Source organism: Haemaphysalis longicornis, unplaced genomic scaffold, assembly GCF_048455015.1.
Source record: "Haemaphysalis longicornis isolate Haplotype H1 unplaced genomic scaffold, Haemaphysalis longicornis Haplotype H1 scaffold_2, whole genome shotgun sequence".
Taxonomy (NCBI): Eukaryota; Metazoa; Arthropoda; class Arachnida; order Ixodida; family Ixodidae; genus Haemaphysalis; species Haemaphysalis longicornis.
In genome coordinates, this window is record NW_027526295.1 from 152,946,374 (window position 1) to 152,962,290 (window position 15,917).

The 15,917-nt window shown below is 48.4% G+C and overlaps 1 protein-coding gene and 1 non-coding gene across 3 annotated transcripts in view; both read left to right on the top strand.

Moving 5' to 3' along the window:
• LOC144169343 (uncharacterized) overlaps positions 1–15,917 on the top strand; it is a 116,724-nt gene that overhangs the window by 37,597 nt on the left and 63,210 nt on the right. The window contains exon 1 of one of the 2 annotated variants that reach the window (XM_077698444.1): positions 15,644–15,743. The exons of the other annotated variant lie outside the window; for it this stretch is intronic. Within the exon in view, the coding sequence (XP_077554570.1) occupies positions 15,661–15,743 (83 nt within the window). The 5' untranslated portion in view covers positions 15,644–15,660. Of the gene's footprint in view, positions 1–15,643; positions 15,744–15,917 lie in introns of those variants that run through there. 2 annotated transcript variants of the gene reach the window in all.
• On the top strand, positions 13,072–13,145 carry Trnai-aau (transfer RNA isoleucine (anticodon AAU)). The gene has a single exon. It is a non-coding gene; the product is annotated as a tRNA-Ile (tRNA).

Consider the following 15,917-nt stretch of genomic DNA (forward strand, 5'->3'; position numbering starts at 1 on the left):
TTGTTTGAATGAGTTCAAAGGGCAGAAATACTTTTATTGGTGCTGATACAAATGTAGCATAATTAAGCCGATAAAGTTGCTGTTTTGTTTGCTTATAAGACATTTTTGTTGTCGTTCGTCTATTAATTTTATCGACATTCCTACACAACTGAGCCTTTACGCAGCTCCATGGATGAAACGTTTAAGAGACTGCTGCTCTATACAGCCGGTATTTTCGAGGCTCTGCTGCCAACGAGCTGGTGCTAGACACGTGCGCCTGTTACAAGGTCGGTCTGAATGAAGGCGGCAGCGCGAGGCCTTGGAGCCGGCGGCCGGAAGGTTGTTGCTTCCGTGAGGCAGATGGCGCTATAGTAGTCGACTGCCGGCGCAGCGTGCTTCTAATATTAAAGACGATAGTCTTTCTTGAGCTACTTAAAGCTAAAAATTTTGGTCTCTCTGTCTGTCTAGCCCTCGTTTCAGCCACCCGGCCAAAGCCTAATAGAATTCTTGAACTAGAATACAGCCGAAACATTCCTAAACCACTGAATCTGAAACACTTGAACTAGAATACAGCCGAAACATTCCTAAACCACTGAATCTGAAACACACTTTACGCTTCTCAACATTTTTCAGCAAAAAGAAAACATTACGTATATTTGAGACAAGACAGCATACGTGGTATTTACAGTGGTCTTTCTTTTAATAATGTAGTCAAGGCTGTCTAATTTTTGAGGTCACAAATAAAAAATACGCGTTGAAAAAAGCATATTTTGACCAAAGAATACAAAAAGCTCTCGCGCGCATGCCTAGACCGCGGGGCGGAATTCCAAGAAGTCAAAACGTAACGAAAGCTTCCAGTGTGTAACGAGGCGGTCCTGGCAAGCACATCTCTACAGGACCAACTCAACCTGCTGGACAGAGAGAAGACAGGCGCACTCGCCACTGCAGCCCTTGACCTAGGGTTCCACCCAAGAATTCCACTCCTTTCTATCCCCTACCCCATTCCCTCCTACCTCTTTTTCTCAATAAAGATTGTTCACTCAGTCAGTGAGCGAGAAATTTGAACCGACTTGGGCAAACCTCCACCGTGTTTATCATGGGAGGAGAGAGACGGGAGACTAAGAGCCTGAGGGTTGGTCGGGAAAGAGATGATAGGCTGAACATTTGAACAAGAGCGCTAAAAAAATGAGCAGTGGCTAACTAGGCTATGCCAGGATATACGCAGCGTGAGCTAAGGTTCTTAACTTTCCGGGTTGTGTAGTATTAGCTTGATTATGATGCTTACTGCTGCTTCAGTGACACACACGAGGTATACGCATTATGTGACACAGGTGTATTTATCAAGCGGCTCCGGCGCAGCATCATCAATAACCCCAGAGCTAAGCTAGTTCTACAGGCGCACGCCGGTCTTGTTGCGACGCACGAGCCATCGGTTGCACACCGGGCCACCCCTCGCATGATCATCAAGTGGACCGGGCCGCCGCGTGCGCTACAGAGGTCGGCGACGCTGGGGTGTGTGAGAGACGCTGGGCAGCGAGCAACGTTCTGTGCGCCGTGTGACGTCACTGCTCCTCGCGCATGCGCAGCACGGCTCTCCAGGAGCCACGCGAAACGGCTCAACCTCGGCCAGTGTAGCTCACGCTGCATAAGTATGTACAAACAAGCCCCCGATATTACGCTTTTTCAGAAGATAGGCATTTACGTGGCAGGGGTGGTGGAAGACTATCGTCTTTCGACGACATTTGCAGCGAGGCAAGCAGACACTAGGCCAATTTTTCAGAGGATGGATTTTGAATTTCGCAAGCTTGCATGACTGAATCAACCATAAAAATAATTAATATTTTCCGCGCTTTGATAGGTGAAATTAAAGTATACGGCAATTTCAACATTCCAATTTCTCACAGTGTGGAAGCTCTTCAAAAACTGCAATCACAACGCTTTTTTTTTTGGGGGGGGGGGGGGGGTAAATGCACTTAGTTTCATTGTACTTGCACATCAGGAGCTTTGAAGTACTTTTCTCTCTGGTAAATGTTTTTTTTTTGTAATTTACAGGTTGGGGGGGGGGGGGGGGAAGGGGAAGTCCTAGGTGAAAAGTGTAAACGGGGTAAAATAAAATAGATTCTCCTTTCGTATGAGGCCCCGCTGGGCTCGACGTAAAGTTGCGTTTGCACATCCGTCACTGGTGGTACAGTACAGAGGTCCGTTCCTGGTACGCACTCCAGCCTGAGAACCCAGAGACCCGGGCAATCCCAGAGAAGAAGTAGCTTCAGGCAGCGATTAGATCCACGGCCAGAATGTGCGGGGGCGTTGTTGGTTGGCCGTATTGAAATTTCCAGCTTGCCTTTACTGCAAGAGATATTGCCTGGCTGTGCGAATGTGCTGCACGACGACCTGAGCACACGAATCGAAGCAACGGTTCGGACACAGATACGCGCGTGTACCACCGCTCTTTCTTTTTGGCATTCCGTAGCGTGCTGTAGTGTCCACTGGAAACCTGACGGTAGGCTCTTCACATTCACTCCTCACTATACCCTCCAACACTCTGCCAGCACTGCGAAGAACGGGCCACATTACATCCCCATATGTGGGCCTGAAAATCTCACCGACCAGTGGGAAGCTGCGCTGGGTTGCGCAAACCTGGATCAACAAAGGGAGCTCGCGAGTCGTACGTCGGGCAGCCGAATTCTTATGAATTGACTGATATGGGTGGTCTTAGTCATGTGCTCAAGCTCTTTAACAGCCATAAGGGAGTCTGTTTAAATGCATATCTGCCGTACGCCAAGTATATCTATAAACGGTGCCGTACACGGGATTGCTTTTCGCATTGCCGCACAACAAAATAGATAGCCTGAAAGTGCCATAAGTGTACTCACTTGGATGTAAAGAAGTATAAGGGATTCTACATTTACCTTAGGTTGATGATGTAAAAAGCTTTATATTTAAAGTTCAGGTTGGTGTACAGGTTAATTGATAGTTTGTATTGATTAAAAGTTAAACTCGATTAAAGTTAAACGTTTTTTTGTTATATATTTGAATTCCTCAAATACATTAGTCATGTCTCTGCCCAGTTATATATATCCTACAGCTACGGTTTGACCCAATTCGGAAAAAGTTATTCTGCTGCCAACAATTCCAGGGATGAAGATAAAAGGGCTGACGTCACGGTGTATGTTAACCGCGTCATTGCCTTCTAGTGTAGACAGAAGAAGACGGACAGGCTTCGCTTTTCGCCTTGAAATGTGGCACATATCCGCGTAAGCGCAAAGGGCAAGGCACTTAACACGACACGCCGCCTCACCCGCGGCAACGTTCGTCTCGCGCGTGCGTTCTTTACCTCTCGGGCCTTCGTCGCTGACATTCGTCTCGCCGATTTTGACGCGTGTGTTTCTCAAGTGGCGCTGAAGGCGGTGCTGTGTTTCCCGTCGGCGATGAATGCCAGCGGCGTCCAAGATTCCTAGATTCACTCGCAAATTGCCAGCGCACCCCGCAGTGCCATTTCTCCATGTCCTCTCCGTTGTATATACGCTAATGCGCGCGGGCACGCGTCGGCGCTATCAACCGCCCCCGGCGATTGCGTCGTTTACCCGCTATTTAGATATCCCCGCTAGAGCCGGTGCACGCCCAGGGCGAAAAAAAAAAAAAAAAAAGACAGTGATGAGCGAACGAAGCAAGTACGCTCTTTCGTCGACGTCTCTCAAACCGAAACCTGGAGGCTCAGTGCCTGACTGAGTCAGTTGCCGAACGAGGCACCTGGCGTCAGGCGTACCTGTCCACGGACGGGGGTACGCCCGTCACTTCTCGAAGCCGCCATCTACGCGCCGCAACCTCGGGGAGCGTCAGCCTCCCAAAGCGGAGGGCCACGCGCGTGATCGAGCGCAGGTTTTGCCGCGAAAAAAAGCGCGCGGAAAATGCACGTGGGCTCCGTACGTGGACGACGTCACTTTCAAATTTCGAGACCCCTGCTCTGCGTCAGTCACTTTAATGCGTAGGTCTGCGTAACTTTTGAATGAACAGCCTTTTTTATCGAGTTTCCTACATTCAGGACCGTGTAGCGACCTGCATCTGCACGAAAATGCATGATTGGTGGAAGTACCACATTTAATCGTTATAGTAGAGTACATGGAGCGTTGAACGAAATTTTGAAAAACAATAAAATGCGAATTATAGAAAAAAATTCATAAAAATGATTTAACAAAATAAAAAAATATGCATCCTATACATCTACAAAAAACTAAGGCTAAAAAAAGGAAAGGTCAGACAGACGGGTAAAAAATAGCGAGAACGCGCCAACCATGTAACGTTCTGAATTTGCACAAAAACGCGTAATTTGCGGCAGTATCCCATTTAATCGTTGTGCTACGCATTATTCAAAAATACTTTCAATTTTTTCTTATTTTTTTCTCACTCTTCGCTTTATTATTCGTCACGAATAAGATACAAAAAAGAAAACAAGAACGTGGTAAACAACATGGCACTGGCGACGGGCAGCAGGCAAGGAAAAGTGCAGTGGTGTCCGGTAGCGCTTCGGGCGCAGGTGTCAATGGTCAGGTGGGGGAAGAGAGGAGATGAATGATATGGAAACTAGTTTTCCGGTGTACCGCTCATGTCATTCCCTCATAATGCAGTGACGGAGAAACTCTATAGACAGCTTAGGTCACGCGCGTCCTGTGTTAATTACCGCCCCAGTGTTACCGGATACAGTAAAAAAACTAAAAACTAAATAATAAGAAGCTGACAGGCCCTTGCAGCTGCCTAAACTATTGGTGTGTGCATAATGCGGCATAATAATTCGTAGGTAGAGTAAAAAGTTTATTATAAGGAATGCGATGTGACAGAAAGGTACGATCTCTCCTAAATAATTTACAGCCTCTCTAAGAAACGTATTAAATAGGCTCGAATTTGAGAAGCTGGGGTCACGAGCGAATAGCGAATAATTTAGCCTATTGAGGCTTCGGTTAGATCTTATATTGCGCAGTGAACACGAGGAGATCAATGACAGGACAAAAATGATTTAGGACTCGCATAGAGAAAGCTCAGTCGCAGGGTTAAATAAGAACTTTTAAAGCAAAGCTAAGCATACAATCAATGACGTGGATATTCATCCTATTCAATGATCAAGTGGTGGATGTTAATACTAAACTGGCGTCAGAAATAAGCGGATAATTTGTATCCCGCGAGGCACCGAGGCAAGGGGACCCGCGTATCGCTGGATATTAGGTCACTTTCTAGGCCCCCCAAGAACAGTTTAGCGATTCTGTGAGTAAAGCTACAGCTCTCGACGCCTTTTCCCATGTAGCAATAAGACATACCCGGGCATCCCGCAGCCAACCAGCTGAAAAACAAAGCGTGAAAACCCTGACTGCAATCGTCGGGTTGCCAGGACACAGAACGCTTGGCATTGTTCCTTCCTTCGTAGGCGGCGAGCACGGAGGCGACGACCACGCTGTTATCCAGCTCGTTTATTCTCCTCTCAGCGGCGTCCCTATTCTCGCACCAGTCAGCCTAAATTGAACACTCTCCTGCTCACTAGGCCTAACGTACACATAACGGAGAACAGATGTTTTGAAAGAGTGACTATCATAGAGGTGATCACAGTACATGTTTAGAGAAAGTAAATGAAACGATTCCAACGCGAATGCAACGACTCGTAAGCTACGGAGAAAGACAAGGGGTGTGGCGACAAGCGTCCTTAGCAAAGTAGTGTTCCTCTCGCTATAGCGTATTGCGTCACGCACAATGCGGTGCATACGCGCCACAGTTCCACGGGCGACGCTGTGCGACGCGTCGTGTGGGCTTTGGACGATGACCCCAGCGCAAGCGCACTGACCTTCCGCCTTTAGCCGCCTCCTCCGGCTGCCCTCAGTAGGTCTGCGGGACGCCGCAGAGCTCCATCCATCCAACTCGTCCGACGTCATGGACGCGCTTGTAGACGAGAATTGTGATGACTGCCTGGCGGCACGAGGCGGTCAGCTCTCGCCAGAGCTCTGTGGCGTCTTCCTGGTGTCATACAATCTCCGAACGGCAGCGTGGCTGTTAGAATACTTCTCCGTGGCGGGGCGGGCGGGTTTCCAAGCCGGGTGGGTATAGTTGAATGTACGATGAGGGTAGCGGGACGTTTATATCACGCAGGATGCAGGTCGCGTGTGCTTTAACCCGAGGCAACCAACTTTCCGGAAGCGATATTTGCGGTGCAATGACAGAAGGAAACGACAACAAAAACTTGACAAGCCGTCGTCATTTCCACTGTTTGCCCTGGCTTATTAATTTGATTATTTGGCGATGGTTTTGTTGCCGATTCCATCACTTGTAAGTTCCTGGAACGCGGGGAAACAACTCGTTGAAAATTGCGGAGGAAAAAATGGCCGCGTATCTGCTTTCTCCGCTGCAAACGTCATTGAAAGACGTTGGGTAGTCCCCTGCCGCCCGAGCGAAGGGGATTACCCGAGTAGCGAAGCCGAGTATAAAGGGGCTCGGTGTATATCATTCCCTGGGGTACACGGGTTTTATGCAGGTATATAATGTAATACGTCTACAACATTATAATTTTCTAGTCACTTGAAGTCAAGTCAAGTCAAGTTTATTTACCAGGCACACACAAGTACAACTCTGTATGCTCTTCTGGGCTAAAAGAGGCGTTGTACATGGCAGTAGGCAATGCAGAAATTCAAACAAGTAACAGTATTGAAAGAAAAGAACTGGACGCAAACAAATTACTGTACGCTACGTCTCACTATAAAAGTAATAAAAGAACACAAGGACAGACTCACTGGTCATACAAATTACAACCCCCCCCCCCCAATTCCCCCTAAAGATGTCTTCCCAGCAGACCAAGCGTGTATAGTAGAGAAGCTGACTTTGAAGGAGCTCCGTATATAGCTTTTGATAATGATACGTTGGTTTTATAGATGTCCGTTTCCCAGAATTTGTCGGAGCGACGCTGGCGTTGCAACCACCCCAAACGGAGGAATCCCGTACGCGTAAGCACACAAAAGAATGGAGGGAAATCCAGTCGCGGTAGCAGTTCGAATCGTGGAGGATGAGACATAGTACCCCAACTTGGCGGGTTCGGATCCCACCGGATGGCAAAATTTTCTCTTCTTTTTAGGGCGAAGCCCCTTGCGGGCTGGGGCTGTTGGCGTCTCCTGCCGCCGCCGTCGTCGTCGTAATCGTCGTTCGTCTCATGTAGTCACGGTACTAAAAGACCGGGAAACTCGCTTACGCGTCGCGCTAGAATGTAACGAGGGCTTAAAAAAACCCGGGACACTCGTTTACGCCTCGCGCTGGAGCACTTCGTTACGCGCACTAAAAACACACACTCGTTTACGCCTCACGCTAGAGAGCTTCGTGCTTCAAAGACAAGAGACTTTTACAGCAGAGCTGTATACCTCTACCTTCAACGGTTTAATCTGTGTTGGCGTTTTTACACTGCATGCTTCGCCCCTCCAGAGGTTTCGCGTTAGTGGAGATGGCCCGGGATTTTTAAGCGCAGAGCACTACACGGGCTCGCCTTGTCGTCGAAGCTCTCTCGCTGGACCCAAGTAGAGCCACACGGCGTTCTGTCGTCGCGGCGTCACACAGAGGCTTCGAGAGCTAAGCGGTTTATATAGTTATAAGCGTTCGAAACTCGTTAGCCGCTGGCGCTTGTCATGCATCTCCCCGTTGTTTAGCGCAAAAAAAAAAAAAAAAAATCTGAACGTACATTTGAGGCAAAATATACGTTATTAACCGCCAGCGCCCGCGTTCATTTAGTTAGGAACGCTGGTTGGGTTGGTTTTTACTAAGAGAAAAAAAGACGCAGTGCAGCGCTGGCACGTGCTGGAGGGAAAGCAAGCTCAAAAAGAACAGAACTCCCGCTGGCGCAGTTCCAGGCATAATGCGCGCGAGCACTGCGAAGGCGGGAAATTTAAATGCGTTGGACAAACCTCCGTTGAACTCATCAGGAGAGGAATGAGACAGGGCGGGGAAGAGCGTGATGGGTAGTAAGGGTGAGCGGATAACGGCGCCACAGCCCATTATGGCGAATCACTGCTCTGCACTTCCGAGAGCTTTCACATTGAGTGGAACGGCGTTAATTTCTTTTGTTACAACCACCCGTGCTTTCTACTTCCACGCAAAAAGGGCACCAACTAGTTATTTATTTCTAAAGTGTTTAACTTGAGAAATTTCGCTGAATACGTTCGTCGTATAGTAAGTGAGTATAAGTAAGTATAGTAGACAGTAGTAGTATACATAAGTAAGTATAGTAGACCGAGAGTGCGTCAGGTGTGTTTCCAGCGAACTTGAGTGGTCGCATGTGGCGTATTCTTGCACCCGACGTGGCAAAATAATAACAGGCGTACGGGAAGCCCACAGGCGAAAGGGTGTACACATGTTGCAGGAACAAAAAAAAAATGGGATCAGCATAGCGAATAGCGGTGATGGTGGGAGGCGCCATCCTCGAGCCGCGAATGCGTCGTCGAGCCACGACGCAGTCGTCTGAGTGCTGCTTCTGTGCAAGCACGACCCTGGCCGCCGTAACGCACTGCTACTCCTTTGTGCAGGCGCAACAGCGGCGGCGAGGTCGACGCACACAGAGCACTGATGACTTCGGATGCGTGACTGTCCCGAAGTCGGGGTGAACACGCACTGTGCGCGCAGTGTGCGTAGCTTGCACGGCTTCTGCTAGCACGAACGGCCTGTCCGTATTTCCCGCCTTTCCGATGATCGCCTCGCGGGGGGAAAACAATGCCGACTATTACGCTCAGTTACTCTCGTACCCGCATCGCCGCGCAGGCGTGGCTGCACGCACGAGAGTCACGAACCAGTGCCACTGGCAGAGATCAGGGGTAAGCTCTGTGTGGCTCAAGATTACGACGGGACAGGCTATCAGTGTGACGGTTCGATGACCTGATGAACTTGACTGCCGTACAAGGGGCAACCTGTTTGCGAGGCGTAGAAAAAAAAGATGAGTAAGGGCAATGACCGGTCTTTGATTGTTTACCTGTGGTCGGCTATTGTCGCAGTTGACAACGAGCGCTTATACGTCCACATAATCGCCACTATGTTCGGGCTGCCTCTTGTCTCTGAAGTACAATGCTGGGTCGTCCATCGATGCTGCATCGGGTAGGGACTGGAATGCTTTAGTAGACCAGCGACGCCTTTGTTATTTTTTACGCATAGTTAGGGCTCATGGCCATGCAGAAAGAAAGATCACACTGCTACTATCACTGTTCGTCAAGGGCGTTTTTAATATTCTCCGCAAGCATTTGATTGTCGGCGTCGCGAAGAAAAAAATGGTCTTCGGCCGCTGTCCGCTTTGTCAGGAATACACTTTCAATTTGCATGACGTCAGTGTTTTGCAATTCGCTCGGCGGAGAGTTTGTGCCACCATGCGGTTAAATTTGGAAAATGTGCCCGAAATAATGTCTGGCTCAAGGAAACGCATGAAAACAGACAAACAAAAAGAACTGAATTCAGGTACTGCATGCATTGCTTTCACAATGCAAATACCGTATTTTGCCACGTATAACCCACCCCTGCATATATTCAGAACCCCCCCTTTCAGCCCGTCGGAAAATAAAAAAAATCCTCGCGTATTGCCCGCACATTTGATACAGAAAAGGTTGCACCAAAGCTCCTGCTCAAGCAACACATCACATGCTATGCAGACAGAAAAAGCGTATATTTAGCAAGTAGAATACACTGACTGCAAGGCGGAAGTCACAATTTACTAATAAAATTCAGTTTAAGTTAGAGTGCGCTCGTCCTTGTTTTTCTCCTCGTCCTTGTATATTTTTGCGCAATCGCTACCATGGAAGGCTTAGTCCGTGTTATAGCGTAGAGCTTCACGGTACAGCGCGTATTGCCGTGAAGCTGCACTAAATAAAAGACCCCGAGCATTATCCGCACCACTGAAATTTTCGTATTTTCGGTGCGGGTTATACGAGCGAAAATACGGTAGGTGCTCAACAGAACTAAGAAAGTAAGCAAATTGAAGAACAGCTACTTCAAGACAAATTGGCTTTATTGCACTCAGAAAAAAAAAACATGAACAAATTCTCTTAGAATATGATATTTTGCTCGGTGCCGCAAGTGTTGTTTTGCTCGATATTTTTCATGATGTTTTGCATGATGATGTTTCGCTTGGTGCCACCTCGATACCGGGGAGAGAGAGGCCGTGAAGCTGACATTGCTCATCGAGACCTCGTTAAATCTTCCTCCCTATGAATTGGGTACATTGACAGAGTTGTCTTCTTTTTTAGTATGATGAACACGATCTGTAGGATAAAAGTACGCTCGTCGTAAGAGAATTGTTTTTGTGTGAAATTTATAGATTTCTGCGTGCGCCTGACAAATCGTAACCTACAAACAAATTCAACCCGACATATCCAGCGCCAAAGGGTAAATCAATACCTTCAATTCCAAAATAGCCTCATGATGTGAGCGGTTGTTCACTCGATACAATTATAGAATAATCTTCCGAGCTTGCCAGCCCATATATCTCGTCTCCAAACCACCGCTTATACTGCGCATCAAAGATATTTCACTAAATTGCTCACATCCCGTCGGGTATTTGGCGGCGCTGACGTCAAACCGGGAAAAACTGCCGCCACTAAACGCCCTTTTAGCGCCCTTCGAGCGCGGTAAAGTACGGGGGATTTGAATGATAGCGCAGGCAACCATAACCATCCTGTGCTAGACACTGCTGGAGCGTCTTCTCACGTGATGGCAAGGCGCGGCAAGGCCTCGGTCATTATCATGAGAAAAGGCCACTAAGCAAATCTTTCCGTAATTGGTACCTGCCACTTTAGCCAACGGTTGAACAAAGCGCGCAGGTACATTCGTGCGCGCCTTGCACGCACTCGCGTGCCAACTTTTTGACGGCACGGAAGTTCCTTTGCGGATTCAGTATTGACAGGCATGGCTGCCCGAGGGATAACGTCCTCCGTCTGTGCAAGAAACGACTGCCAGTTGGCGCTAAGATCCGACGATTTCACAGCAGAATGGCGCGAGGCACGATGACGCTTTTTGAAGCATTGAATTGGTCACACTGTGATGAACCCGCGTGTCCCGCAATTCTTCTGCCACATTACACTTTTTTGAATTTGTGTAATTTCTGCGTGCTTATTACAGCGAAGCTGTATATGTCTTGGTTTCCACATATGGAGTCCGCGGACAATTCGGGTAGAACGAAAATTTTCCGTGTCCAGAGCTAGTGTTTTGTGTTGCCTTTTTTAAGGGCTCCCGGAGTGACATTTTGGCGGTTGTGTTTCTGTACAGACACAAACACCTTGAAGGGCTTTCGGCGCGACCTTTTGGAACGTGTCTTTCACGTCTAAGCACGCGCACTTCCGCGGCTGGCGGTTATGCATGCTGGGGGGGGGGGGGGGGGGGGGGGGGGGGTAGATTTAATAAGGAGTTGTTTAGTAAGGCAGAAAACGCCAGAAACGTAAGAACAGAGGGAGACGCCCAGTATGCTTTTGGGTTCTGCGGTTTTTGACGGCACAAAAGTGGTGAAAGGTGAAAGCTCATTGCGGAAGCATCTATAGATGATTCCTTGTTTCTTTACGATAATGTCCCGCCCCAGTGTTCAAATTCACACATTTTTTTAATAAAACTAAGTTGGAAGTTAGCGCTTGTGCCCATCACCTCCATGTGTCCTCTGTCGTTTTTTTTTTTTTTTTTGCGCTACACGAAGTCATGGTTCTATAGATGGTTTCCTCAAATAAGCAGTTCCTAAATGGTTGACAACGTGAAATAAACGTAAATCAGAGCTTTCCGTGAGCTCATCGTATCTAAAAAACTCAGACTACAACTTTTTGTAAACTGCGAGGCGGGCTGCTTCCGTCATTATTCAGTCAGCCACTATGGTTTCAGTTCCGTTTTCGAAAAGAATTGGTGCGCAATTAGCGAAGTCAGTAACCTTCGACGGTGAGCGCCCCAGCTTCTGCAAGCAATATACCCGACAGGAGACTGCGAAAGTCCCTTCGTTAGAAGCGGAAAAAGGAAACAGAATGCATTGCCGGTGCTTAAGCGACCCGCCTGACCTTCTAAATCTCCTGTTATCCGCGAACGGAGGAGGGGGAGTAACACTTTTTTTTAAATGTTGCTGTCGGTAAAGCGCCCCCGGTCAGAACGCAATAGCCAGTGAAATGAACTTACAGCGAGTGGTTAGCTGACCGATCCGCCCTTGTGCTTTTCCGTTCGCCTCGAGCCGCCGTTGATAACCCGTAAAGCGTGCGTCGCTCTGCCCTTGTTATGTTTGAGCCAGGGGGAGCGCGGGAAACGATTACTACGAGTCGACACGGCTGCCGCGAAGAGTGTTTATTTTACGCTAGGTTCGCGCCGCGAGAGTGAAGATAATATGAAATGGCTGTGATGGCCGAACGACGTGAATTGAAGGCGCCCACCTGAACGGCGCCAGCTGGGAGCCCAGGACACCGCGCTTGATCTTCGAGACGGCGCTTGTTGCTTCAAAAACACCTTCGCTGCTCCATGCTCGCAGCCAGCCTGATGGGGTCTGGGACGCCGGAACACCGGTCGCATATTCCGTCTCATTAAGCGTTTCTCATTCCGTCTGGGGAAAATGATAAAAGTCCAAGCCAGCCTCCTTGTCCGAAGAAACGTTGCCGTAGTAGGCCATGACTTGGCGACGTAAAAGCTACCGATGCCAGCCTTTACGCTGAAGACCGCACCGGGGTTCTCTCCTATTTTGTGACGCAGTGGCTACGCCCAAAAAATGAAAGGGGAGAGGTGAGAGAAATTCCAGCTTTATTTACTTATTTCTCAGCAAATAAAGCGTCGTTGCTCGCCGAACAAAAGCCGAGAGAGCTATGAAACGCATGATCTTTCATTTAAAACAAAATTTCATTCAGCCTTCAGTATCCCTTTAAGGGAGCCAAGGAGCTTTCCATGCGAGATACGGACAATGGAAATAAAATATGTGTCTGCGTGACGTGTGCGTGCGTGCGTGTGTTTGTGTGCGTGTGTGTGCGCGTGCGCACAAACAGGCGTGCGTGCGTCCGCGCATAACACGTACGCGCAGATCCACACAAAAGCACACGCAACCCGCAAAGATTTCATAGTGCACTTTCTTATCACAGCGTGCACATTGGCCTGCTAGCTCAGTCGGTTAGAGTATCGGGCTAATAACGCGGATGTCGTAGATTCGATCCCTACGCAGGCCAGTTTCTTGTCCTTGGGCTACTTAAAACCGAAAATTGGCCTGCCTGTCTGTCTGTATGTCTGTCTGTCGCTCGGTCCAGCAACCTGGCTAAATGTCCAAAAATTATAGGACGGGAAGTTTATAGAAGCAAAACATTTCCAAACCACTAGCTGTGTTGCGGTGCGTCATACTTGTCGACATTGCAAAGAAACACTAAAACATTAAGCATATTTGAGGCGAAACACCAATACATAACTGGTGCTAGAAGTATTCTTTTAATTAAAAAGAGTTGTGTGCTTTATTTTGGCGATAGCTAATAAAAATACACTGAAAACAATGTTGTGACAAAAAAAAAAAAAAAGAGGAACACGGAAAGGGCGCGCTGTATAAGCAAGGCCTCGGGCCCGCATTCCGATTCCAACAGCAACGAAAGAGTCCATAGACGGCGCGCGAGCAGTGGAACGCGGGAAAATGAAATTGACTTGAGGAAACCTCCACAGGGTTTATCGTCGGTGGAGCAACACGGGAGGGGTAGAGCGTGAGAGGTGGGCGGGGGAGAGAACAGGCTCATTTACGTGACCGAGGCGGCAGACGACTCTCGTTTTTCGATGACATTTGCAGCGAAGTGAGCAGGTACGCGGCCATTTTTTTTTTTCAGGATTGTTGCCCCTGAGTGAAGAGCGTAAACGAATGTTTGACTCTTTGAAGGAGAATAACGACAAGATACAACTTTATTAAATAAAATAAACAAGCCTTTTCTAATCCACTTAGTTCCGATTCAAGGGCAAAGGTCGTTTTTAACAGAAAAAACATAATAAATATAGAAAAACATTTTTTCGCCAGAGAGACGTGTTTGGGGACGACAAACTATGAGTAATCACTAAGACATAGCTATCATTGTGTTAACTTGCGTTAGCATTCAAGTTGCACTATCAAACAGTACTAGAGGCCCCACTACAATTTCCCAGTCATGTTTCTTGGCGGTGGCTTTGGTGGGTGGCGGCCAATCACACAAACAAAATTCAGTGACGTCATAAAGACGTCACCAGAAAGCGGTTGGAGAGTCGCCACTGCTTCTTCTATTTTCCTTACTATCTCAACGACGTGTTCGAGGTTTGCGATAAAATTGCATTATTGTTATCGAAGCAAAGCAGCCTGTTCAACCAGACTTGTACGTTGTCTTCGTGTCGTGTACTTTGCTTTCTTGTACTTTGTCTTGGTATAAGAATCGAACGAGTGGTGCACGACAGCGCTATCCGAGTCAGTATGCCTGCACTATATCCGGTTTCGGTACTGTTAGGACCTCATACGGAATATATCTATATGTAGAAAAGGACATGGAAAGAGAAATTAAGGAGACAATGGACATATGCCACATAAATGCCATGAAAATGACACTTTTCTTCAAAACAAGTTTCCTTGGCCCTGGTGCAGACAACGCCCGACTACTGCGGAAGCAGACGCGCAGCAACTGTGTTACTCGCGTGCACTCGAGCGTAAAATTCTGCCTTTGAATTTCTCCTGTACAGCTGAACATCAGAACAATGCCTGTTTTGTCGGTAGGAGGCATAATTTCCGGCTGCGCAAGATGTGTGACCAAGACCATGGTGGGCGCTCTTGTTCCCTACTGAGTAACGGTTAAAAAAAAGCGTTACCATCCCCTCCTAAAGACGGTTGAAAGAAGGGCGGTGGCCTTCTCACGTCAAAACTACGTCGAAAGTGCACCAGAACCTTTCTAAAAAATGCGTCCAACCTTCGACGAAAGCGCGTCCAATCGATCTTCAATACTTCAAAGACGCAAATCGAAAAAAGCGAACGAACCCATGCGACGATTTTTCTTTGCGCACTAAGTAAACGCTTCTACGAACGACTAAATGCATACCAATATGTGGTTTATGAGGTAAAGCTACACTATTGTACTCTTTCTTCATTCTCGGTGCGTGTTCCTTTTTCGCGATTTTCAAGTGACCGTTTTGGTACGATGAAAGCCCGGTTTCACGCGCGCGTTGCATGTCCAGAGATTTCATCAGAGCTTTTCGGCAGACCATCCAGTCCACGGGGAAATGCATTAGTTTTGCGGCAGGACGCCATCGGTACCACTAAGAAAGCTTCCGCTTTAAAATCTAACGCACCGCATTCCAGGAAAGTGCTTGAACCGTGTATCAGCTCCACGTACTCCGCAGGCACCGTTCGACGTCCGCATAGCGTGCCAGAAAATAACGGGCCACAGATGTACAACCAATGTAACATGCCAGCGTACGTACAAGTGAATGCGATTGCGTCGATCGGCGGCATGACGAACGCTTCTAAATACGGCGCATCGGGCGGACCAGGCAAGGAACGGCGCGGATCTTCTGCTGCGCTGGCAGATTAGCCGCGAACGCCTCATGCAGCAGGAAGCGAGCCGTGCCGCGGACCTCCGCCGCATAGCGTCGGCCTTAATTACCGCAAGGTCGGCGCTTCGGCACGGAGGCAGCAGCAAACCACCGCACCGAGGGGACTGTTTGCCGCGGCGTGCGTTCGCAAGGCCGCCGCCAATGTGCGCATCTTCCGCCATCGCCGGGAATCCGAGCCCCGTCCAGCGCCTTGGATCATCGTCCTCCCCCAAGACTGAGAGATCGTACGTCATTTTCTTACCTTCTCGTTCTGTTAGTACACCTCCCTCCCCTTCGTTTACATTTTCGGAAAAAGGCGCAAACAATCGTCATTAGCAGAAAATGCACAGACTTTCCCGATTGGCTCATCTCCGCTTATCCGTCGCCTTCGTCGACCCTTTGTGTTCTCTGCCGTCACG